Raw genomic sequence first — 26,994 nt, 5'->3', positions numbered from 1 at the left:
AATTTATAGTAAATACTGAGGGACTTCCCTGGTGGTCTGATGGTTAAGAATCCGCCTTCCGATGCAGGGGAGGGGGGTTTTATCCCTGGTCAGGGAACCACATGCCACGGGGCAACTAAGCCCACGAGCCACAACTACAGAGCCCATGCGCTCTGGAGTCCACATGCCACAACTAGAGAAGCCCACTCACCACAACTAGAGAGAAGCCCGAGTGCCGCAATGAAGATCTGGCATGCCGCAACTAAGATCCACTGCAGCCAAAAAAACAATAATATATAAAAGTAAATAGGACTTCCTAGGTGGCGCAGTGGTTAAGAATCTGCTTGCCAATGCAGGGGACAAGGGTTTGATCCCTGCTCTGGGAAGATCCCACATGCCACAGAGCAACTAAGCCCATGGGCCACAACTGTTGAGCCTGTGCTAGAGCCCGTGAGCCACAACTACTGAGCCCGTGTGCTGCAACTATTGAAGCCCACATGCCTAGAGCCTATGCTCCACAACAAGAGAAGCCACCGCAATAAGGAACCCATGCACCACAGTGAAGAGTAGCCCCCGCTCATAGCAACTAGACAAAGCCCGCATGCAGCAACAAAGACCCAACGCAGCCAATAAAATAAATAAATAAATAAATATGTTAAAGAAAATTAAAAAACATATAGTAAATAGTAGAAAATGTTGTGGAAGAAAGACGCTGCCCATCAATGAACAGCTACTACATTTTCAGGCACAACAAGTGGGCCAGTGGTGGTAGTTTTCAAATAACACCCTCTAGTTCTCAATTCAAACACCTTCTTTAGCAGCTGGGATATTAGCACAGCACATGAGGTCAGCAGGACTTTACGAACACATTTCATTAAAGGAGTAAGAAGCACATTTTCTGAACTGTGGATTCCAGCTCCAGGTCAGCTTAGAGCAGCAATACCCTGAAAGCAAGGCTGGTGGTTTTAAAATACAGCTCCAAAATTCTTCAGCACTCCTTCCATGCAGAGATGGTGATCTATGCCCCCTTTTCTTTGAATCTTGGTTTTATGACTCTTTGGCCAAAAGAACATGGAGGAAATGATGTGGCGCCACTTTTCCGGCCCAGCTCTTAAAGAACTGGCAGCTCCCACTTTCTGCCTCTTCTTATACTCACTCTTGGAACTTGTTATGGGCCGAATTGTGTCTCCCACCCCCACATTCATATGTTGGAGTCCTAAGTCCTTCAGAATATAGCTGTATTTGGAGAGACGGTCTTTAAAGAGGTGAGTAAGTTAAAATGAGGCCACTGGGATGGGGCCCTAATCTGACTGGTGTCCTTATAAGAAGAGAAGGGGACACCAGGAATGGGCACACACAGAGAAACGTGTGGTGCGGACACGTGGGAGGGCAAGCATCTGCAAGCCAAAGAGACAGGCCTCTAAATAAAGCCAACCCTGCCAACACCTTGACCTTAGACTTCTAGGCTCCAGAACTGGGAGAAAATAAAATTCCTTTGTTGAAGCCACCCAGTGTGAGGTATTCTGCCATGGCAGCCCCAGAAGACTAAAAAACTAACCATCATTTAATGAGGAAGCTTAGGTGGCCCCACGGAGAGGCCTACGTGGAAACGTGCTAGTGGCAGCATCCATCAGTCAACCTCAGGACCACGCCACCCTGGCAGCGGATCTCCACACCTGCTGAGGCCAGCTGATGTTGCACGGAGCAGGACTGAGCAGACCCTACCCAGCTCTGCACAAATTGTAGGTTCATGAGCAAAATGAATGGTAGGTTTTGTTTTACGCCACTTATCTTGGAGTGGGATACAGCAATAGAGAGCTGGAATAACAAAAGAGGTGGGAGGTACAAAGCTGAAAGGGGCAAAGCAGAGGAAGAAGAGTAAGAACAAGGACAGAGTTGTGGAGAAGACCCAGGAGAAGACCCAGACCCCACCCCCCATCCCCCACCCCTAGTCAGTACCTAAGCTCAAAGGACCTGCACCCCCACACAGTTGCCATGTGGGTTAGAAACATTTTCACCCTGAAACAACATTCCCCTTGACAAAAACACATAGGCAGACAGTTGCCCACAGGACAGTGGCTCTTCTGACCTAGAAAGAGAGGCTGGGGGACACTATACGCACTCCATAGTGACAAAGGAAGATAGAGTTGTGGCTTTTTCTTATAGTCACATTTTTCTTATTACAAAAGTAACGCATGCTCATTATTAAAATACAGGCGAGCAAAAAATAATTAAAAATAAAAAATCACCTGCCATCTCACCTCTTAGAGACAACTAGGTAGCTAAATATCTCACCATCCTTCATTCCTATGAATCTATGTGTAGATTTTTTTCTTTTTAAAAATACGTTTATAAGCTACATATAGGTTTGCAACTTGTTTTCACAATTTGTGCACATTTCTCCATGTCATCTTCTATGATAATAATTTTTTATGGCTGCATAGTATTTTATTGTATGGATATATCATAAGTGAGTTACTCAACCCATAATTATTGAGCTCTTAGGTTGTTTGAAAATTTTTTCTCTCTGAACATCCTGTGTGGATAGCTTTGCTCATATCCATAAGCATTTTCTTAGAATGAATTCCTAGGAATGCGACAATTGCTAGAGTTTGCTGGAGGGCTTCCTCGAGAGGTTGCTCCCATCCATACCTCCCTTACAGCATGGTGTGTGAGCAGGGAATGCCCCTTATACGGAGCCAAGCACTAGCTGGGTTTAACTCGCCAATTTATCAATGAACTCATTTCTCCTTGTTTAGGTTTGCATTTTTGTTTTCCCTGCAAAGCTAGTGAGGCTGAACATCTTCATGTGTTTATTGGCTCTCTGTAGTTCTTCTTTTGGGAAACATCTTTTTGTTGCCTCTAGAGACAGGAAGTTTAGGGAATGGCTTCCTTGGAGACACACAGCAAATGAATACAGTGTATGAGAAAGAAAGAAATGATGAAAACATTGATAAGTCTAGACAGACAGTCTGCCAAAAAGCGAGGAAGACCTCATCTGATGGTGAATCTGACCCAACCACAAGTTTCCAAGGAAGGACTATATGCAGTCTGAGAGTCAGCCTCCCAGATCAGAGCCTTGGTCCTCATTAGCTACATCAGGGACCAGTGCACAGAAAGAGCGGCCTGTTCTCCCTCTGCTTTCTTATTTGCTAGAATGCATAGTCCAGATATTGCTTTTTGATTTTCCAACCTTTATCCTGCCAGTTCCAGTGGCTTTAGCCAATAGGCATGGGTAGCAGGTAGACAGAAGAGAAGTATGAGTAGGAAGACAATTTCAGAACTGAGGTAAGCCTCAGAAATGATCTAGTCTGATCCCCTCAATTTAAGGAAGAAATGTAAGGCCAGAGAGGTGAGATGATTTACTACCAAGTGGTAGAGTCAGAACTCACAGTCAAGCTCCTTGATCCAAAGTCCAGATCTCTTCCCACAACATCATACTTGAGTTACCTGAATTTTGTAAACTTCTTAATATTAAAATATGCAACTCTGAGGGTCAGTAGGCATGGCCACACACATTTTAAAATGGGTATTTAATACCCACATCTTGGTGTCTGAATCAATTCTATTCTCTACCAAAAGGAACCAGTGTTCCCTCAATCCATAGCTGGAGCAGGGGAAGTTCAAGATGAACCTGAAACATCTTACTGTGTCAGAAATTAAGAAAAGAATCATGGGGGCATATCAAGGACTCAGAAGTCAGCCTGAAGGGGCTCCCACTGTCAAATACAAAATAATTTAAGTTTTGATGATAATAATGGAGCATAACATATTTGAAAAATAGGATTTCTTGAACCCATACTGATATAAATAAATGAACAATGAAGTGTGAAGAAGGAAAATCTTTTCCTCATGAAAAGAATGCCAACTAACAAATGTTGAAAGAATGCTGAAGTCTGAGAATCATCATTTGACAAACATCGTAGTAATAGCTGATTCAGAAGAGAATCATCAATGAATGCTATAAACTAGGGGGTGAAGTTTTAATGAGGAACAGGATATGTTCACAGTCTCAATGAACCTCCACAAAATATTAGTTACAAAGGAAAGAACAATAATTCTACAGTGAAGAAACCTGCCAGATAGCACCTTTACCAAGTGATCAAATTTAGTATCATAGTAATGAGACTAGCAGACATCATATGCCTCCTAATATGATGCACTGAGAAGGGCCCTATGTTAGGTCTATGGGATTCCTGCCCAAAAGGCATTATCTGAATCTGATCATAAGGAAACACATGACAAATTCAAGTTGGGAGGTATTCTACAAAGTAATTGGAATATATATATGTGGCCCCTTCCAAATTCATATGCTGAAGCCTTAACCCGCCTTGTGGCATTTGGAGACGGGGCCTCTGAGGCTGTAATTAAGGTCAAATGAGGTTATAAAGGTGGGGCCCTGATCAATACAATTTGTGTCCTTATAAGAAGATACACTTTTCTCTCCCCCTTCCCCCACATGCACAAAGAAGAGGCCCTGTGAGGACACAGCTAGAAGGTGGTGGTCTGCAACCTGAGGGAGGCACTCTCATCAGACACCAGCCCTGCTGGCACCTTGATCTTGGACTTCCAGTCTCCAGAACTGTGAGGAGTAAATTTCTGTTGTGTAGGCCACCCAGTCCATTATGGCAGCCCAAGCAGACTAATATAGTACTTCTCACAAATACCAAGATTGTGAAAGACAAAGACAAGCTAAGGAACTGTTCTGCTGACTACAGTCGACATGATTTCCTGAACTGGACCACAGCTGTTTTTTTTTTTCCTATGAAAAGTATTATTGAGATAATTGGAGAAATATGGATAAAGATTGTAGATTAGATAATAATATATACCAATATTAATTTCCTAATTTCAATCATTGTACTGCGGTTATGCAGGAGAATATCCTTTATTCTTGGGAAACAGGCACTGACGTATTTAGTGGTAAACAATCATATATTTGTAACTTACTCTCAGATATTCAGAAAAATAGTGACAGAGAGAGTGAGAAATAAAGAAATAAAATAAATGTTAATTGGTGTATCTTGTGACTTTTCGGTAAGTCTGAAAGTATTTTAAAATAAAAAATTATCAAAGAATGGTATTTTAAGAGGCAAATTACATCACGTTAATACTTTCCTAAAAACACTTTAAGGCTTCCTAGAGCAGAGCACTTAACTTGAGACCCGCAAGGCAGGTAAACTGCCTCCCAGCTGCGTTTCACATCAGCCTGAAGCTTCCTTTCATCACTTCGAACATAGTCATGTTCGTGCCAAACTTATAAATTTTGTGTCTGCTGTTCCCTCTCCCTAGAATTCTTTTCCCTCAGCTCCTCCACGCTGGCTCCTTCTCCTCTTCAGGTGTCGGCTCAGATGTCACCTCCTCACAGAGGCCCTCCCTCACCTAAAATAGGCCCACTCTATTTCCTCCATAGCACTTAGCACACTCTCTAGTTCACTGGTTTATTTACAATGTCGATTGCCCCTCAGCTCCATGAGGGCATGTAAGCTGTTTGTCCTGTTCACTGCTGAATCCACGGATTCCTCATCTGAACTGCAGAACGCAGAAAAGGCTTTGGTATCATTCTAGATGCATAGAAGAGAAATTAATTCTTTATATACACCAAATGCCTTAGGGAATTAGGGTTTAGTTCTCTTCCAGGACCCTGGTTGAAAAATGCTGCCAGCTAAGGCCTACGTAGCACACAGCCTGGCACATAGTAGGTACTAAATAAGTATCTGTTGCATAATAAATAAGCACACATTCAAAACCGAATTCACACCTTCTCTCCATGATCCTGCTCTTCTTCTTGAATTCATTACAATAGCAAAGGGCTCTGACAAGCCTTGGGTCACCCAGGCTAGCTAAAACCTAAGTCAGGAACTGCACACACCCCTCTCTGGCTCACTCTTGCCTCTCCATCCCCTATGTCCCCTCATTTACCAGGTTTCACTGATTCATATTTCCAAATTCTTACCAAAAGATCTCAGCATTTCACAACTAGAGATCATACTAAGTAAAGTAATTCAGAAAGAGAAAGACATGGACCATATGATATCACTTATATGTGGAAATATGATACAAATGAACCTATCTATGACACAGAAGCAGAATCACAGACATAGAGAACAGACTGGTGGTTGCCAAGGGGGAGGGGGGTGGGGGAGGGAAGGATTGGGAGTTTGGGATTAGCAGACGCAAACTAATATATATAGAATGGATAAACAACAAGGTCCTACTGTATAGCACGGAGAACTATATTCAATATCCTATGATAAACTGTAATGGAAAAGAATATTAAAAAAAGAATGTATATATATGAATAATTGAATCACTTTGCTGTACAGCAGAAATGAACACAACATTGTAAATCAATTATACTTCAATTAAATAAAGGAGAAGATCTCAGCATTTCCAGTGACTCTGCCATATTTCGGGCCCTCATCATTCCTTGCCAGGATTATTGTAAACACCCTGCAAACTGGCCCTCCTCCTCCAGTTTAACTCCCTTCTCTTCACTCTCCACCCAGTTATCTGAGGTCTGAGCCATCACTCCAGGAACTCAGACTTGCTCATGGCCCTCTCCTGCTTATAATCCTATGACAGTCTCCAGCACCCTGAGAAGAAAATCTAAACTTTTCCTGGGTATCAAACACCGTCTGGGCCGCAGCTCCTGTCCATAATCCAACCTCATTTCCTGCCTTGTGTAAGGAAAGCCCGCATCCCAGATAGTTCTGTAGAGTTCCCCAAACAGGCTGTGCACCCTCGGACCCTTGACTATTGCCCATCAGCCCAGAGCACGCTACTGTTCTCTCTCCCACCTGGCCAGCTCCTAAGCACTGCTATCAGTACAGTCCAAGTAACTCCTATCCCAAGAAGCATGCCTTAAACGCTGTCACGCTTCCAACCCCAGGGTCGTCGCCCACCCCTCCTCCCCTCAATCCCCAGGTTTCACATCTGTATTCCCTGAGCTTGTGTTTGTCACAGAACTTATGCTGACTACCATTATCCATCTATCTCCCCAGCCAGACCATGAGCCCACCTGTGACCCCAGCACTTGCACAGCACTGGCACACATCAGGTATACAGTAAATTTTTGTGGAATAAATAAATGGACAAATAGGGTCTGACACATAAGAGATGGTAGAGAAATATGTATTGAATAAATGAGTAAATGAATAATCCTTTGAAGAGAGATGGGGAAGAAGTATGAAGAAAACAAGAAGATTAGGACTCTGAGAAATACAAGCTCCATGAGAGCAGAAGCTTCAGCTGCCTTGTGTTGTATTCCAGTGCCTAGACCTGGCACACAGGAGGAGCTCAATAAATATTTATTGACTGATGGAGAATGACTGTAGTGGGTCAAATCCACAATCAGTCAGTCTAGTATACACTTGTCAAAGGTCAGGGAAGCTTGTTTGTTCATTTGTGCAGTCATTCGGCAAATGTAATGCTGGCTGTGCCAAGTGCTGGACTTGGAGCCCTGAGGTACTACACCCACTCACACTGTGAAAAAGGCATTGCCATATGTTCTCTTGTACTAAACTCCTGAGAGTAGGAATGCAACCTAAAGCATCCTACTTCTCAATTACCAGAGTGCAGGTATAAAAAGAAAGGCTCCTTACCTCATGACTGTTAGCGTAGGACTTTGCTTTTTCTTCACAGAGGTGGAGTTTCTCTCGAGGAGGCTGGAACAGTGCTGTCTGAGGCAGTTTGTTTTGGAGCTTCTTTCTAGGTGTTATGCTGACGGCAGCAACAATTTCATCCAGGTGGTTGGATATGTGAGTTTCCTGGGATTCTTGCATATTTTTATATACATTATCCTCTAATGTTTAAATAAGAAAACAAAGGTGTTAATGATAGTTTCCATAGTTACTTTTAGAAATACACATTTTTCTTAGAAATTGAGACTAGAATCTAAGAAAATTCCAACACTGTACCCATGATGTCTTTGAAATAAGTAGCATTCTATCCAAAAAGATCCTGGTGGCTCATACTAACTTCTTTCAGACTGATTTCAAGTTTTAACTAAACCAAACATTCTTTGTTCTCTCTGTATGTATTATATATATATATGTATACACACATACTGATATATTTTATATATTATATATGATATATGTGTGTGTGTGTGTGTGTATATCAGTAGGAATCAGCTGAGCCCAAACAGCTCTCAAAGAGCGCAGATTAGTTCTACTGAACCCCAAGTGAGCTTGAAACAGGAAAAAAATTACACGTTAAACCTTCACTTCCAGCCAAGATGGAGTAATAGGGATGAGATTTATCTTCTTGCCTGAAGTTACCAACCAATCAACGAACAAACAAATAAACAAACAAAACAACCTATAGGCAAAAAAAGTATGAAACAATGGTTGTCAAGAGACAGGACATCAGACTTGAGAAACGGAAAAAAGAAACAAAGTTAGACCCACAATTGCCCCAGCTTATTGCTTCGAAAAAGCTTCTAGAACGTGCAGGGTAACCCAGAAGTAACCCTGTGGACTATCTGAGTTGAGCATCTGGGGAGACCAAGGTGGCTGGAGTTCACAGGACAGATTACTAAAGAGGATAGGGCGGCACAGAGAGGACCCCAGAGATGAGCACCCCTCAAGTATGGGGAGAGAACACTGATCAGCGTGTGTGTAAGAAAACTGAGTCTGGAGAGAGAGTCCTCTAATAAGATTGAAAGGAAGTGTCTGGTGCTCACCAAGGCTTGTGGTGCCTGTTCCCACTGACCAGACTGGAAAAACTCATAATTCATCAGGTATAGGGTAAAATATTCAGAAGAGTTTTGTCTCAGTAGTGGGGAATAATTAGCCCTAGGGTGAACCCTGCTTAGATCCACTTAACAAACCGTGTAAGTAAGATCTAAAAGGATAAAATTGTTTCCGAGTAACTTAACTGTATCAGGGGGCAAAATTCATAGGAATGCAAAAACAGCCAACGTACAACAGGGTAAAATTCATAAAAATCTGACATCCAAAGAGAGATCACCAGACATGCAAACAGTCAAGAAAACATGGCCCATGATGAGAAGAACAATCAGTCAAAACTGACCCAGAATTGACCCAGATATTAGGTTAGCAGAGAAGAATATTAAAGGTTATTATAATTGTATTCTATATGTTTAAAAAGTTAACTAGAGACATGAAATATAAAAAGACCCAAACTGAACTTCTAGATAAGAAAATTATATGTAAGATGAAAAATACGCTAGATGGGATTAATGGGAGATTAGCTATTACGATTGAAAAGATGCATGAACTTGCAGATGTAGCAATAGAAACTGTCTTTTAAAAAAATCAGTGAGCTGTGAAACAACTTCAAATTGATTAATATGCAATTTGAGTTGCTAAAGGAAAGCAAATGGTAGTGTGGACAGAAAAAGTGTTCGAAGAAATAAGGGCTAAAAATTTTCCAAATTTGAGGAAAAGTAAAAAGACAGAGATTCAAGAAGCTAAATGAACATAAACACAAGAAGCATAAAGAAAACTACACCAAGACACATCATAACGAAATTGCTCAAAACCATGATAAAAAGAAAATCTTAAAAGTAGTCAGAAAAAAGGACATATTAGTATTAAAAAAAAGATAATGATAGCAGGTTTCTTGGAGGAAATAAAGCACATGAGAAGAGAGTGAAGCACCATATTTAAAGTATGGACAGAAAAAAAACTGTCAAGCGAAAATTCTGTACCAGCGAAAATATCTTTCAAAATCAAAATCTGAAAGAAATCATCACTAGCAGATTTGCACTCCAATGTTCCCAAGAAATATTAAGGGAAGTCTTTCAAAAAGAAGAAAAATGATAACAAATGGAAATCTAGATCTACACAAAGGAATTAAGAGCAATGGAAATGATATTTACATGGGCAAATATGTAACACTATTTTCATATTTATTTAAATTTCTTTAAAAGATAATCAACTATTTAAACAAAAAATAATGTATAGTGGGGCTTATAACATATATATATATATGAAATGTATGACAATAGTTGCATAAAGAGTAAGAGAGGAGGATGGAATTGTGAAGTTCTTATACTGTATGTGTAATGGTATAATATTACTTGAGGGTAGACTGAGTTAAAATGTATAGCATAAACCCTATAGCAACAATTAAAATTAAAAAATAAGGAATTACAGGTAACAAGCCAACAAAGGAGATAAAAATAAAATCATAAAAATAATCCACCAGAAAAAAGTGGGAAAGGGAACAAAGGGACAAATAGCAAATAAACAGCAAGGTTATAGACTTAAGTCTAACTATAACAATAATAACATTAAATGTAAATGATCTAAACACCACAATTAAGAGAATTGACAGGCTGGATAAAAATGCAAAACGTAGACAATATGTTGCCTATAAGAAATTCAAAGACACTAAGATTAAAAGTAAAAGAATGTAAAATTATATCCTAAAATTAGTCAAAAACAAACTTGGAATATCTATATTAATATCAAAGTAGATTTTACAGCAAAGAATATTACCATAAGGGAAGTAATTTCATGATGATAAAGGGTCAATTAGTCAAGAGGACATAACCATCCCAAGTGCTAATATACCTAATAACAGTTTCAAAATACAAGACCCCAAAATGATGAAATTGCAAGGAGAAATAAGCAAATCCTCAATTATAGTCAGAGATTTAAATACCTTGTTGTCAATAATTGATGCACCAAGTAGGGATAAAATTAGTAAAGGATACAGAATACTTGAACTACATCATCAACCAACCTGATTTAGCATTTACTCTACCCAAAAAGCACAGAAGTCTTTTCAAGTGCGTGTGGACATTAACTAAGACAGCTTCTATCCTGGGTCATGAAACAACTTTGAATAAATTTATAAGGATTCAAGTCATACAAAGTACATTCTATGACCACAAAGGGATTAAGTTATAAATCAATAAAAGATATCTGGAAAATGTCTAAATATTTAGAAATTAAATAACATTTTTTCCTAAACAAACAACAACAAAAACCCATGCGTCAAAGAAGAAATCAGAAAGGGTATCTGAAAGTAGTTTAAACTGAATGAATATAAAACACAACATACAAGGATTGGAGAATGCCACTAAAGCAGTCATTAAGGGGAAATTTATAGCATTAAATGCATATATTAGAAAAGTAAAGTAAAGTGGTCTCAAAATCATGGTCTTAAGTTTTACCTTCAGTGACTAGAAAAGGAAGAGCAAATTAAACTCAAAGTTAGCATAAGAAAAGAATTAATAAAATAAATAATAAAGCTAAATTCACAAATCATTTAAATAAAAATAGAAAAATAGAGAAAAATAAATGAAACCAAAACCTTGTTCTCTGAGACCAATAACACTGATAAATCTCTAACCTGACTAATCAGAAAAAAAGGAAAGAAGACACAAATCACTGATATCAGGAATGAGAGAGATGCCATCACTACAGATTCCACAAATGTTTCATATGAGAATATCATGAACATCTATGCCAATAAATTTGATAACTTAGATGAATGGAAAAATTCCTTTAAAGACACAAAATACTAAAGCTCACTCAAGAAAAAATATATACCTGACAAGCCCTATATCTATTAAAGAAACTGAATTTGTATTTTAAAAATCTTACAAAAAACAAAACAAACAAACAAAGAAAAATCTCCAGGCCTAGATGGCTTCAATAGTACATTCCACTAGATATTTAAGGAAGATATAATACCAATTCCATATAACCTCTTCCAGAAAATTGAAAATGAGAATATTTCCTAACTCAGTCTATTAGACCCTGATATCAAATCAAAACAAATACATTATAAGAAAATAAAATTTCAGATCAATATGCCTCAGGAACATAGATGCAAAAATTCAAAGCAAATTTTAGCAAATTAAAGCCAGTAATAAACAAAAAGGAAAATACATCATGATCAACTAGAGTCTATCTCAGAAATGCAAGATGGGTTTAACATTCAAAAAGCAGTCAATGTAATTCATAATATTAATAAACTGAAAAAGAAAAACTGTATGATCATCTCCATAGGCACACAAAAAGAACCTGACAAAATCTAATATCCATTTCTGATTAAAAAAAAAATCTTAAAGTAGGAATAGAATTGTACTTCCTCAATCTGAGAAAAGGCACCTATGCAAAACCTACAGCTAAATTAGTGAAAAATTGAAGGCTAAGATCCCCCTAAGATGTGAAACAAGACAAGGAGGTTCACTCTCAACATTTTTATTTAACATTGTACTAGAGGTTCTAGCCAGTGCAATCAATCAAGAAAAAAGAAAAGGCAACCAAATCAGACAGGAAAAAGTAAAACCGCCTTAAGTCACAAACAGTATACCTCTATTATCATGTATGTAGAAAATCTAATGGAATATGAAGAAAATCTTCTAGAATAAGTGAGTTGAACAAGGTGGTAGGGTGTAAGAACACTATACAAAAATTATATTTCTATACGGTAGCATGGACTATCAAATTGAAATTAAAATACAATAGTACATGCAATAGCATCAAAATATGAACTAAGGAATAAAGCTGCATTACTTATTTAAAGAAGAATATGACTTGCACAATTAAAATTGCAAAACATAGCTGAGAGAAATTAAAAAAGACCTAAACATTTACCATGTCCATGGTTTGGAACACTCAATATTGTTAAGATGTCAATTCTCCACAAGTTGATCTATAGATCGAAAGCATTCCCAATCCAGGTTCTTGCATGTTTTTTTAAAATAGAAATCAACAAACTGTTTCTAAAGTTCACATGAAAACGCAAAGGACCTAGAACACCTAAAACAACTTTGAAAAAGAGCAAAGTCAGAAGGCAAGCACAACTTTTTAATCAAGATTTTTTATAAAGCTACAGTAACCAAGGCAGTTTGGTATTGCTGTCAAGATAGACAAATAGATGAATGGAACAGAATGAAGAGTCCAGAAGTGGATGCCCACATATATAAACAACTGATTGGTGACAAAGCTGCAAAGGCAATTCACTGGCAAAAGAACAATCTGTTCAACAAATGGTGGTATAACAACTGGATGTTCACATGTAAAATCAAAAAACAAAAATCTTTGATACACACCTCACAGCATGTACAAGAATTAACTCAAAATGAAACATAGACCTCCATAAGACAATCTTTGTGACCTTGGACTAGGCAAAGATTACCTAGATATGACACACGAAAATTCATAAAAAGAACAAAATGACAAATTGGACTTCAAAAATTAAAAAATGTCTGCTCTTCATAAGAAACTGTGAAGAAGATGAAAAGACAAGTCACAGGCTGGGAGAAAATATTTGCAAAATATGTATCTAATAAAGGACTTGTATCTTGAATACAAAAAGAATTCTCAAAACTCAGTAAGAAAACAACAGCTCACTATAAAATAGGCAAAATATTTTAACAGACATTTCATCAAAGAAGATATATCAATAGCAAATAGGCACATGAAAAATGCTCAACATCAGTAGTCATTAGGGAAATGCAATGAGATATCGCTCATAACAGTTAAAATAGCTAAAATTTAAAAGACTGTACAAGTGATGGTGTGGAGGTGGAACAACTGGAACTCTCATATGCTGTTGGCAGGAATGTAAAATGGTACAACCCCTTTGCTAAACAGCTTGGCAGTTTCTTAATAAATTATGATCTGTCGATTTCACTCCTAGGAATTTACACAAAAGAAATAAAAGCATATATCCAAACAAAGACTTATGTACAAATATTTATAGGAATCTGATTTCCAATAGCCCAAAACTAGAAACAACCCAAACGTCCATCAATAGTTAAATGGATAAACAAACTGTGGTATAGCTATATAATATGACAGCGATAAAAAAGAAAAGATATGCTACAACATGAATCAATCTCAAAATAGTTGCGCTAAGTCCAAGAGGTCAGACCAAAGAGAGTTCATACTATATAAATCTATTGATATAAAATTCTAGGAAATGTGCATCAATGTGTAGTGACCAGATCAGTGGTTGTCTCAGCCTCAAGGCAGGTGAGATGCGGGAGTGGTGGGGCAAGGAGGAGATGCGGGGAGGGGTGGGATGGAGAGATTACAAAGGGGCATGAGGATATTTTGGGGGGTGATGGATATGCTCATTATCTTGATTGTGGTGGTAGTTTCATGTATGTATATATATTCATACGTGTTTATCAGATTGTGCATTTTTATGTCAATTAATAAAGCTGTTTTTAAAAAACATACATATGCATCAGCCTTTCAGAGATCCCTCCCTGTTAACTCCATTCCCCACGTGGATACTTCAAACTCCAATTCTATAATTTACTATAGATAACATTTAAAATTTCACCTTATTGTCATTCATTTGTAAGTGGTAAGACCCCCAAAATGTGAAACTTTTCTGTTGCTGCAACTCAGCTTGATTGAAAAGATTTCAGAGGACAAGGACAGAGAAGGGAAAACATCCCAAGTAGAGTGGATAATTAGCAAAGGCTCAGGAGTGTTAAGTGAAATAGGTATATCATCAACTGCTGGTAATTCAGTTTGGCTGGTATGTGTGGGGGCCGGGGGCCATGGATATAGCATAGCATGTTCCAAACCAACCTCTGTAGTTCACTAGAGTCATAAGACACTAATGCACAATCCATGAGGGACGGTTACTCACAAAGATGATCAAATAAGCTGGGGAACACAAACATTGGTTCCACAAAAGAAGGGTTCTAGAATCAAGTAAATAGATAAACATGAACAGGTTTCTTTACTGTTTCTCAAAGGCTTTAATGTGGTGTAACTCCTTATGAATATACTGCAGAGGGGTATAGTACACAGCACTTTCCCTAACTTTGTTGACCATGAAATCCTCTTTTTCTAGAGCATCTATTAAAACTTTTTTTTTTAAATCCTTATTGGGAGAGCATCTATTAAATCTTATGCAACTATATTTTGAGCATTGTTTGAGAGGTCCCTGAGGTAGAGGAAAAGTAGAATGGTGAAGCTACTGATTTCAGGACTAATAGTTTTACTATTTGGCAGGTAGTGGTGAGCCCCTGAAGGTTTTCATCAGTAACAAGAAATGAAAATGCACCTAGGAGACTGATCTGTAATTAGTAGACAAATATATTGTAATGGAAACCACAGGAGGCAAAGTGATTTTCAAGCTTCAGATATTCTAGTACCTTATCATATCTGTATTCTGCCTGTAATATTAACTTTTTCTTTAAATCCGCACACTTTTTAAAAACTTAAATACTTGCTTCAGCTTCATCATAATAAACAATAAGTAACATTACAAGTTTGATGTTATTTTCCTCCTAATACACATTAAAATAAAAACATACGTATTAATAGTTAAAGAGTTTGTGCTCCTCGTAACATCACATTAAACTCTACCAAATGTAAGCACTGTGTACTTCGAGAATTTCTAAATTTGCGCAATATTTCACGATCATTTTTAACCATGATCATCACTCAAGATGAAAGTAAAGTCATCAAGTTTTACTTTCTATAGTTTATATTCTGACAAAGTAGGCATTTTCCCTAAAAATAAAATGAGAATATTCTATATGCTTCTTATAACTTCCCCCAGAAATTCTGATACTTCTTCAGTAATGAATATGGTCCTGAAGCCACCTTCTTATCACGAGTTGAAAGAAATCACTGAGTATGTTACTGCAATTATAGAGAATGAATTCAGGTGCACAGCAGCAGGGACGGGCAAGGAAGGGAGGGATGAGAGGGATTTTGAAAAGAGATAATTATTGTAACTTGAGAGCTACTTGGATGTAAAAATTAAGGAAGGCAGACAATCAAAACTTACTCGATATTTTCATCCTGAGACTCTAGAATAGGGTTTGTCATAGTCTGTTTTTATAACTAAAGCTTTATTGGAACACAGCCCTGTTCACTCACTTTCATGCTGTCTATGGTTGCTTTCACAATACAACAGCAGAGGTGAACAGTTGTAACAGAAACACCATGGCTCTCACAGCCTAAAATATTTACTATCTGTCCCTTCACAGAAAATGTCTACCAACCCTTAAAAACGGTGGTGTCATGAACAGAAGTAGTGAGATAGAGGGCAATGATCCTTTTGATAAGACAATCAATTTGGTCTCAGCTAGACTGAATCTGAGGTTATGGAAGGAAGTTTATATATAATGTCCAATTTAGCAGTTAGAAACAGGTCACTAGTTCTGAATGACCTTTTAAAAGTTAATAGTTTTTCCTTTCCTTTAAAAAAATTATAACTTATTCCACGCCTCCTTCCAAATAAGATTTGAGATGAATAGAAGCAAGTGTTGAAGCAGTTAGACTGGATATAGTTACTAAGGTAAAGTGTGTCCACTCCTTAATAATCTAAAATAGAGCTTTACATTTTCACCACGAAGGAAGTAGGACCTTTTCTTTTCTTCATAAGGCAATATAGAATGAAAGTATCAAACACAGAGGCTGAACTATAATCTGGGCAAACCTCTCATTCCTGGGTAGCCTTTCAAAATGTGAAAAGCCAATCTTTCAGGTGCAACATCTAAGCTTAGCCTAAACTGCACTGTACAGAGGCTCAGATTCTAAGATGTTGGCTGGCTTTTTTTATAATAAGCTCTTGCCCTATTGGCAAGATGAGACAACCAATTCAAACAGGTGCTGTGGTCTAGAGAAAGAACAGTAGCTTGGGATGGGGAATCTGAGATTGCAGAACCTGTGCTGCCCCAAGTACTCATGTAATGTGGGAAATACCAAGAGCGGATATTTATATAACACTTTATACTTTCACGTATTTTATCTCATGGGGCCCTTACCACAGCTGTGTGAAGTACAGAGGCAGGTATGATTATCCCTATTTTATAAATGAGGACGATGAAGCTGAGAGATGCTCAATTACTTGCCCTATGTTGCATGGCCAAAATCAGGACCCTGGGCTTCTAAAAATTTGGTGGTTTCTCACCACATCATTCACACTTACATTGACCAGAATCTATAGTAGTAGGATTCAAATGCTTTTGCTTTGTAAACCTAAGAATGCTATTTTAAAGTAATCACATTTTAATAATCAGAAAATATAACATCTTCAGCAAATTTTACCACACTTTCTCATCTTCTGTTTAGGGGAGGCAGAGATGAAATTTTAAAAGCTACATAAGTAATATGCCCTGCAGTATTTGCTATTCTGGGCCTTTGAACCTAGTGTTAAACTTTGACTTTTCTTTTTTCCTTTTTTTTTCTCTTTCTCTTCCCTCCCCTCCCTTCCCCTCCCCTTCCCTCTTCTTCCCTCCCCTTCCCTTCCTTTCCCCTCAACTTTTGGTTTGTCTCATGCTCTCTCTTAATATTGAATCCTTAAAGAGGTTATAATCTGAGCATTCACAGGTTGGATCTAACCCCTCCCCCCCTTCTCCCTTTTTTCTTTTTGGCCAGACAGTTAAAAAATTGAGCCATTATTTAAAAGTTAGAAGTTTCACATAAAGATCTAGATTTCTGGATTTCTGGCTCCCTTTGAAAACTCCTAACACTTGTCAACACTGGGCCTATGTCACCACAGGCAACAATAAGGTGGCTGAGGGATGGCGGTGGGGGGGGGGAGGGGGAATGGGGTGGGGTGGAGGGGTGGAGGGATGGAGGCAGCTCCCCCTGGAGGTAGGATGCACTCTCTAGTTTGCCAGTTGTCACGGCTCTCTATTGACTCCTGGACACAGAAGTAACTAACAAAGTGGTTGCCACTTTGTTTGTTATCGCTCCTGTATTGTTGTTTTTCTCATTGTAGAAGAATAGGTCTTTGTATCCATAACTCTCTTTCAAAGTACAAGGCTGACATAAAAGGATGTGATTTTCCTGGTCCATGCCACTAGCCACTCATTTCCTGAATTTAATCTAAAGCATCTGATTATGACACACTAATATTTTATAACACTAAGACAGAAACAACACTGCCATGAAACTATGACTTAACACCAGTTGTAAGCATGCATTCCAGTTTCAGAGATGTTTAAATGCCAAAAGAAATGTGCATCTCTGAATCAATGAAATGAAGAATGTTATTGATACCTGCCTGGCTTCTGGAAGCATTTGAATCAGTGACCTTGCTTTAAATATGTGTCTGTTTCAATGTGTGTGGCACCATATAGTAACACCTTCAGCACAAAGATACTCTTTTCAGTTCACTTACTTTGATCTACATGTTTATCATCAGCCACTTTTCTTTTCTTTGCAATAGCCATAGCTGGGATTTGAATTTTCATGAGAAATCAGCCCAGGCCCACACATTACCCTTTTGGGTTCGGCCTCCTGGGCCTCTCAATCCACTGGCCCACAACTGTCGCTCAGACATACCCAATCAATTGATGTTATTCCTTCTGCCAGACCTGCCCAGTAGAATACTGAAGCACATGATCAGCACCAGATCAAAGTGACAGGAAGTAGAGGTATGAAGTGGGGTCTCAGTCTTCCATTTCCAAGAGGTGATGTTCGAAAATTTAATAACTGGTATAGCAGGAGGACCAACCAATCTGTACAGATGGCAACTATGCTGGAGCTGGGTTCTGAATGTCCCTTGCTGTTCCAGGTGTTAACCTTTAGGTGCTGACTTGTGGGGAGCTGTAGGGAGGCTTGAGGAGGGGTGGGATCCCTCAGGGTACTGGCTCCTAGGAAATAACAACCATTATGACTGTATGAGAGTGTACTAGTTAAAAACCAACTTTGCCCATATGTAAGCTGAGGCATAAAAAAGCTGTGAAATGGAAAAACATTCTATAAAGATACAAAATACCAAAACCAAATGAAAAGGAAATAGAAAATCTGAATAGAAGTATAACAAATATATAACTTAGTTACTGAAAATATTTACACAAAGTTAAGCCCAGGCCCAGATAGCTTAAGTTGTGAATTCTACTAAACCTTTCAAAAAAAAAAATAATGTGTATCTTTTGCAAACACTATCAGAAAAAAGAGGGAACCCTTTCCAACTTATTCTGTGAAGCCAATATTATCCTAATACCAAAGCCAGACAAAGACAACACACAAAAACAACAAACTAATGCCCTTGATAAATATGGACACAAAAACATCCTCAACAAAATATTAGCAAACCAAATCTAGCGACATATAAAAAGGATTATACACTATGACTGAGGGAGATTCATCCCAGGAATGTAAGGTTTGTTTAACATCTGAAATCATTAATGTACTACACCATATTAATAGAATAGTGGACAAAAACTGCATGATCATCTTGATAGATGCAGAAAAATCATTTGGCAAAATCCAACACTCACTTATAATAAAAACTTCTTCAACCTGATAAAAGGCTTGATTTTAAAAATTCAAGGCTAACATCACACTTAACAGTGTTTGCATGCTTTCATCCTAAGGTTGGAAACAAGGCAAAGATGCTTATTCTGACCACTTGTATTCAAGATTGTAATGGATGTTTTAGCCATTGCAATAAGGCAAGAAAAAGAAATAAAAGGTATGCAGATTATAAAGGAAGAAATAAAACTTTATTATCAGATGACATGATCCTATATGTAGAAAATCCTAAGGGATCCACACAGAAAAAATAAAAAGCAAAACAAAAACAACAGTAAAACCCTCTGAGAACTACTAAACAATTTCAGCAAGGTTGTAGGATACAAAAGAAACAAAAATTGTATTTCTATCAAACTGAAAATGAAATTAAGAAAAAATTTCATTCATAATAGCATCAAAAAGAATAAAATACTTTGGGATAAATTTAACAAAAAAGTACAAGACTTTTACACTGAAAAACGTTACTGAAAGAAGTCAAGGAAGGTCTAAATAAATGGAGAGACATTCCATATTCATGGACTTGAAGCTTTAATAATATTCAGACAGCAATACTCCCCAAATATTGATCTATAGATTTAATGTAATCACTATTAAAATTCCAGCTGCCTTCCTCCCCCAGAATTTGACCTTAAATTCATATGGAAATATAAGAGACCTAGAATAGCTAAAATGATCTTGAAGAAGAACAAACTTGGAGGAATCACACTTCCCATTTTAAAAACTTATTACAAAGCTATAATAATCAAAAGAGTGTGGTGCTGGCATATGAACTTAGAGTTCAACAGGATAGAATTGAGAATCCAATAATAAACACTTATATTTCCTGCCAATTATTTTTTGACAAGCATGCCAAGATAAATCAATCAGGAAAGAATAGTCCTTTTAATAAATGGTGTTGAAACAACTGGATAGGCACATGCAAAAGAATGAAGTTGGAGCCTTACATCACACTATATACAAAAATTAACTCCAACTGGATCACAGACATAAAAATAAGAGCTAAAACTACAAAACTTTCACAAAACATAAAACTATGTATGAGCTTGGCTTAGGCAAAGATTCTTAGATACAACACCAAAGGCACAAGTGCTAAAAGGAAAAAATAGATGAATAGGACTCCATCAAAATGAAAAACTTTTTTTGCTCTAAAAGACAACCTACAAAATGGGACAAAATATACCATATATCTAATTAAGGACTTTTACCAGAATACACTTACAACTCAATAATAAGACAACAAATAACCCAATTTAAAAATAAGCAAAAGATTTGAATAGATATTTTACCAAAGAACATATATGAATAGCCAATAAGCACATGGAAAGATACCATTATTAGTCATTAGGAAAATGCAAATCAGAATCATAATAAGAACCACTTCACACCCACCAGAGTGACTATAAATAAAACAAAAAGACAGACATTTAGAATTATTGGTGAAGATGTGGAGAAGTTGGAACCCTCATACAACATGGAATGTAAAATTATGCATTCAATTTCAAAAGCAGTTGCATAATTCTTAAAAAAGTTAAACACAGAGTTGCCATATGACTCAACAGTTCCACTGCTAGGTATGTACCCAAGAGAGCTAAAAGCACATTCACACAAAACCTTGTGAACATCTTCATAACAATATTATGTACAATAGCTAAAAACTGAAAGCAATCCAAATGTTCATCATCTGGTGAGTGGATAAAACAAATGTGGTAGTGTCCATACAATGGAATATTAATTAGCAATAAAAAGGAATGAGAAGGGAACTGATCAAGATGGTGAAGTAGGAGGACACAGAACTACAAACATATCAAAAACATCCCCCCTACAGATACATCAAATATATGTCTAAATGTGGACAATTCTCACTGAAAACTAACTGGAGACTAGCAAAAAGATTCCTGTACAACCAAGGCTGTAAGAAAGATCCACATGGAATCAGGCAAGAAGAGAAGAGATGAGATCAGGTCGGTACCTGTGCCCCTGAGAGGAGACTCAGAGGAAAAGGGAGATTACACAGGTGAAGATCCTCGCTGGGGAGTGAGTGGTTTGAGCAACATATTGGGTGCCCCAGCCTTGGGATCTGACACAGGGAAGACAGGTCCACATGACTGGTTGGGGGGCCAGTGGGACTAACGGGAGGGCTGTGGGAAGCCTGAATTCCACTCACAAGGATCATGTGCCCACTTGCTTGCTCCCAAGGCAGGGCAGAGGGGAGTAGATTGAGGGCTGTGCAAGTCACTGGTTGCTTTCCCACGACCACCCTGGTGTGCACCACAGCCTGAGCTGAGTGAACATTTCAGTCTTCTTGGGAGCTTGGCTGTGAGACACAGACTTGGCTCAGACCTGAAGCAGTGTAGAGGAGGGCAAGGGCAGCCACTGCTGATGCTAACAAAGGCAGCTCATCAGAAGAGCCCTGTCTCTGTCTGTAGCTGGACCACCACAGTTCACACCCCAACACATGCTGAGAGCCCACACAGGCCCTGCCTGCTCTGTGATGCATCTCTCTCCATACTAGGGTAGGGGTGGCTGAGGCTATAGGGAGAGCCCAGCTGTGAGGGACAAATGAGGTTTGGACCCAAGGTGGCATCTGAGCAGGGCAGGGACAGCCATTCCTGCTACTTACACAGGCAACACATCAAAAGCAGTCCAGTTCTCTGACCCCAGCTGGACTGCCACAGCCCATGCCCTGACACACACTGAGGGACCATGCCAGCCTCTCTTGCTCCAGTGCAGCTTCCCTTGGGGGCAGGGGTGCCCATGCTGGGAGGGAGGAGAGCACACACTTGAAGGGCACTGAGACAGCTTGGACCCAAGCCTCAGGGTTTCTGCTCCATGAATTGAGACCCGCCTCCATCCCCAATATGATGGTGAAAGCCACAGAGCAGAAGGCAAGCCACGGCTCACATTTGGCCTTTGCCCTAGCCCCTCCATCTCCAGCCCCACCTCCCACCAAGATGATAGCTGCCAGTTCACCCTGAGGAAAGACATGACTTGTGTTCATGCTAAATCCAGCTCTCCCACCAAGGCCACTGGGGACATGCAGACTGTACAGGGATGCTCCTACATAAGGACACCACTTCAAGACTGCAACAGGTAACTATTTCACCTAATTTCATAGAAACAGAGAAAGTTAAGCAAAATGAGAGGGCAGGGGAATTTGTCATAATTAAAAGGCCAAGAGAAAACCCTTGAAAAAACAACTAAAGAAACAGATATAACAATTCACCAGATAAAAAATTCAAAGCATTGGTAATAAGAATGCTAACTGAATAAAGAATAGATGAACACAGTGAGAATTTTAAAAAGGAACTAGAAAAATATAAAAAAGAACCCATCAGAACTGAAGAGTATGATAACTGAAATGAAAAACACACTCGAAGGAATTAAGAGGAGGCTAGGTGATACAGAAGAACGCATAAGTGATCTGGAAGATAGAATAATGTAAATCACCCAATCAAAACAGCAAAAAGGAAAAACAAATTCATAAAATGAGAACAGTTTAAGGGACCTTTGGGATAATATTAATTACCAAACAATTAACATAAATTACCAAAGTTCACCTTACAGGGTTCCCAGAGGAAAAGAGACAGAGAAGAGGGTTGAATATGTATTTCATAAAAGTATAGCTGAAAACTTCCCAAACCTGAAGAAGGAAACAGATATCCAAGTACAGGAAGCACTGAGGGTCCCACACAAGATGAACCGAAACAGGCCCATACCAAGACATATCATAATTAAAATGGCAAAATTTAAGGAGAGAATTCTAAAGGCAGCAGGAAAAAACAGAGAGTTATATACGAGGGAACCTCCATAGGACTATCAGTTAATTTTTCGGAAGAAACTTTGCAGGCCAGAAGGGAGTGGTGTGATATACTCAAAGTGCTGAAAGGGGAGAATCTGCACCCTAGGATATTCTACCCAGCAAGATTATCATTTAGAATTGAAGGAAAGATAAAGAACTTCTCAGACAAGCAAAAACTAAAAGAGTTTATCAACACTAAACCTATCCTAAAAGAAACGTTAAAGCGTCTTCTCTAAGTGGAAAAGAAAAGGTTATAAAAAGAAGTAAAAATCTATAGGAAAGGAAAAATACTAATAGTAAAGGCAAGCATATAGTAAAGGCTGAGGATCAACCACTTAAATAAGGTATTATGAAGGTCAAAAGGCAAAGAAATTGTAAAGTCAACTATAATGACAATAATCAGTAAATGGATAAAAATAAAGATGTAAAATATGACATCAAAACCCAAAATGTTGGGGTGGAGGGAGAGCAAAAATGTTGATCTTGTAGAATGTATTTGAACTTAAAGGACTACTTTTTTTAAAACAAGTAGATATAGTTATAGGTCAACATATATAGGTAACCACAAACCAAAAACCTACAGTAGATACACAAAAACTAGAAAGAAAGGAATACAAGCATATCACTAAAGAAAATCATCAAACTATAAGGGAAGAAACAAAAAAAGAAGAAATAAGCAGAGAACTACAAACACAACTGGAAAACAATTAATAAAATGGAAATAAGTACATACCAATCAATGATTACTTTAAATGTCAATGTATTAAATGTTCCAATCAAAAGACATAGGGTGAAAAAAAAGTAGATAGGGTGGCTGATGATAATAAAACAAGACCCATCTATATGCCCCTTACAAGAGACTCACTTCAGAGCTAAAGACACATACTGACTCAAAATGAGCAAGTGGACAAAAAGATATTTTGTGGAAAAAAAGATATTTCATGCAAATGGAAACAAGTGGAGATAGCAAAACTCATATCAGACAAAATAGATTTAAAAACAAAGTCTATAACAAAAGACAAAGAAGGCCATTATATAATGATCAAGGGAAAAATACAAGAGTATATTACACTTCTTAACATATATGCACCCATTACAGGAGCACCTAAATATATAAAGCAAATATGAACAGATATAAAGGGAGAAATTGACAATAATAAAATAATAAGAGGGGATTTTAACACTTCATTTACATCAATGGACAGATCATCCAGACAGAAAATCAATAAGGCAACAGTGGTCTTAAATGAAGAATAGACAAGTTGATCTTTAGAGCTATCTACAGGACATTCCATCCTCGAACAGCAGAATACACGTTCTTTTCAAGTGCACATGAAATGTTCCCCAGGATAGATCATATGCTGGGCCACCAAACAAGTTTCAACACATTTAAGAGGATAGAAATTATATTAAGCATTTCCCTGGTCGCAATGGTATGAAACTATAAATCAGTTACAGGAAGAACAATGGGAAAAGCACAAGCATATGGAGACTAAACTACATAGTACTAAAAATCCAATGGGTCAACAAAGAAGTCAAAAAAGAAATCAGAAAATACCTTGAAACAAATGAAAATGGAAATAAAACTTTCCAAAATCTATGGGATGCAACAAAAGTAGTTCTAAGAGGGAAGTTTATAGTGATACAAGCCTACCTCAAGAAACAAGAAAAATCTCAAAGAATCTAATTTCCCATCTAAAGGAGTTAGAAAAAAACAAAGCCCAAAGTCAGCAGAAACATGGAAATAATCAAGATCAGAGAGGAAATAAAATAGAGACAAAAAAAAAAATAGAAAAGATCAATGAAAACAAGAGCTGATTTTTTTTTTAAAGATAAATAAAATTGATAAACCTTTAGCCATGGTCATCAAGAAGAAAAGAGGATGGTCCCCAATAAACAAAACAAGAAATAAAAGAAAAGAACAGCTGATATCACAGAGATACAAATAAAATTATGACACTACTATGAAAAGTTATATACTAACTAATTGGGCAATCTAGAAGAAATGTACTAATTTCTAGAAACATGCTAAAACTGAATCAGGAAGCAATAGACAATCTGCATAGACCAATCACTAGCAGTGATATTGAACTTGTAATAATAATAAAAAGACTCCCAACAAACTATAGTCCAGGACTGAACGGCTTCACAGGGGAATTCTGCCAAACATATAAGAAGAGCTAATACCCATTCTTCTCAAACTATTTCAAAAAATTGAAGGGGACAGAACACTTCCAAATTCATTCTTTGAGGCTGCCATTACCTTGATACCAAAACCAGACAAGGATAGTACAAAAAAAGGAAAATTATAGGCCAATATCTCTGGTGAATATAGATGCAAAACTCCTCCACAAAATACTAGCAAATCAAATTCAACAATATACAGAAAGGATCATACACCATGTTCAACTGGGATTTATTCCAGGGATGTAAGGATGGTTCAATATTTACAAATCAATCAATCTGATATACCACATTAATAAAAGAAAGGATAGTTGATAATCTCAATAGACACAGAAAAGGCATTTGACAAAATTCAATATCCATTGATGATAAAAACTCTCATCAAGGTTGTTACAGAGGTATCATATTCTCAACATAATAAAGGCCATTTATGACAAACCCACAGCTAACATTATACTCATTGGTAAAAAGCTGCAAGTATTTCCTCTAAAATCAGCAACAAGACAAAGATGCCCACTCTCACCATTTCTACTTAACATAGTATCAGAAGCTCTGGGCATAGCAATCAGAGAGGCAAAAGAAATAAAAGGCATCTAAACGGGAAGGGAAGAAGTAAAATTGTCACTATTTTCAGATGGCATGATGCCATGTATAGAAAACCCTAAAGTCTCCACCAAAAAACTATTAGAATTATAAATGAATTCAATGAAGTTGCATGATATGAGGATTAATATACAGAAATCTGTTGCTTTTCTATATACTAATAATGAATTATCAGAAAGAGAAAGCAAGAAAACAATCCCATTTAAAACTGCATCAAAAAAGAATAACATACATAGGAATAAACTTAACCAAAAAGGTAAAAGACAAACTTTGAAAACTATAAACCACTGATGAAGGACATGGAAAGATATCCCATGTTCTCAGATTTAAAGAACTGATACAGTTAAAATGTCCATACTACCCAAAGCAAACTCCATATTTAATGTAATTTCTATCAAAATACTCATGAAATTTTTCACAGAACTAGTACAAATAATCCTAAAATTTATATGGAACAACAAAGATCCTAAATTGCCAAAGTAATCTTGAGAAAAAAGAATGAAGCTGGAGTTATCACACTTCCTGACTTCAGACTACTGCAAAGCCACAGTAATAAAAACAGCATGGTACTGGCACAAAAACAGACACAAAGATTAATGGAACAGAATAGAGCCCAGAAATAAACCCACACACTTATGGTCAATTAATCTACAACAAAGGCGGCAAGAATATACAATGGAGAAAAGACAGTCTCTTCAATAAGCGGTTCTGGGAAAACTGGACAGCTACATGTAAAAAAATAAGATTAGAACATTTCCTCACACCATGTACAAAAATAAACTTAAAATGGATTAAAGACATAAATGTAAGACCTGAAACCATAAAACTCCTAAAAGAGAACATAGGCAGACCACTCTTTGACACAAATTGTAGCAATATTTTTTTTTGGATCTGTCTCCTCAAAAGAAATAAAAGCAAAAATAAACAAATGAGACCTAGTTAAACTTAAAAGCTTTTGGGGACTTCCCTGGTGATGCAGTGGTTAAGAATCCATCTGCCAATGCAGGGCACATGGGTTCAATCCCTGGTTCGGGAAGATCCTACATGCCATGGAGCAACTAAGCCCCTGTGCCACAACTACTGAGCCTGCACTCTAGAACCTGCGAGCCACAACTACCGAGCCCATGTGCTGCAGCTACTGAAGCCCATGTGCCTGGAACCCTTGCTGGGCAACAAGACAAGCCACCACAATGAAAAGCC

At 37.8% G+C, this 26,994-nt stretch overlaps 1 protein-coding gene across 3 annotated transcripts in view; it reads right to left on the bottom strand.

Moving 5' to 3' along the window:
• Positions 1 to 26,994, bottom strand: part of TTC23 (tetratricopeptide repeat domain 23) — a 104,039-nt gene that overhangs the window by 71,858 nt on the left and 5,187 nt on the right. For all 3 annotated transcript variants that reach the window (XM_057724539.1, XM_057724536.1, XM_057724537.1), the window contains one exon: positions 7,584 to 7,783. In XM_057724539.1, the coding sequence (XP_057580522.1) occupies positions 7,584 to 7,763 (180 nt within the window). In that variant the 5' untranslated portion in view covers positions 7,764 to 7,783. The remainder of the gene's footprint in view (positions 1 to 7,583; positions 7,784 to 26,994) is intronic.

The sequence above is a fragment of the Hippopotamus amphibius genome, chromosome 2 (genome assembly GCF_030028045.1).
Source record: "Hippopotamus amphibius kiboko isolate mHipAmp2 chromosome 2, mHipAmp2.hap2, whole genome shotgun sequence".
Classification (NCBI taxonomy): domain Eukaryota; kingdom Metazoa; phylum Chordata; class Mammalia; order Artiodactyla; family Hippopotamidae; genus Hippopotamus; species Hippopotamus amphibius.
Note: the sequence above shows the minus strand (reverse complement) of the source record. Positions and strands in the feature narration are given on the sequence as shown.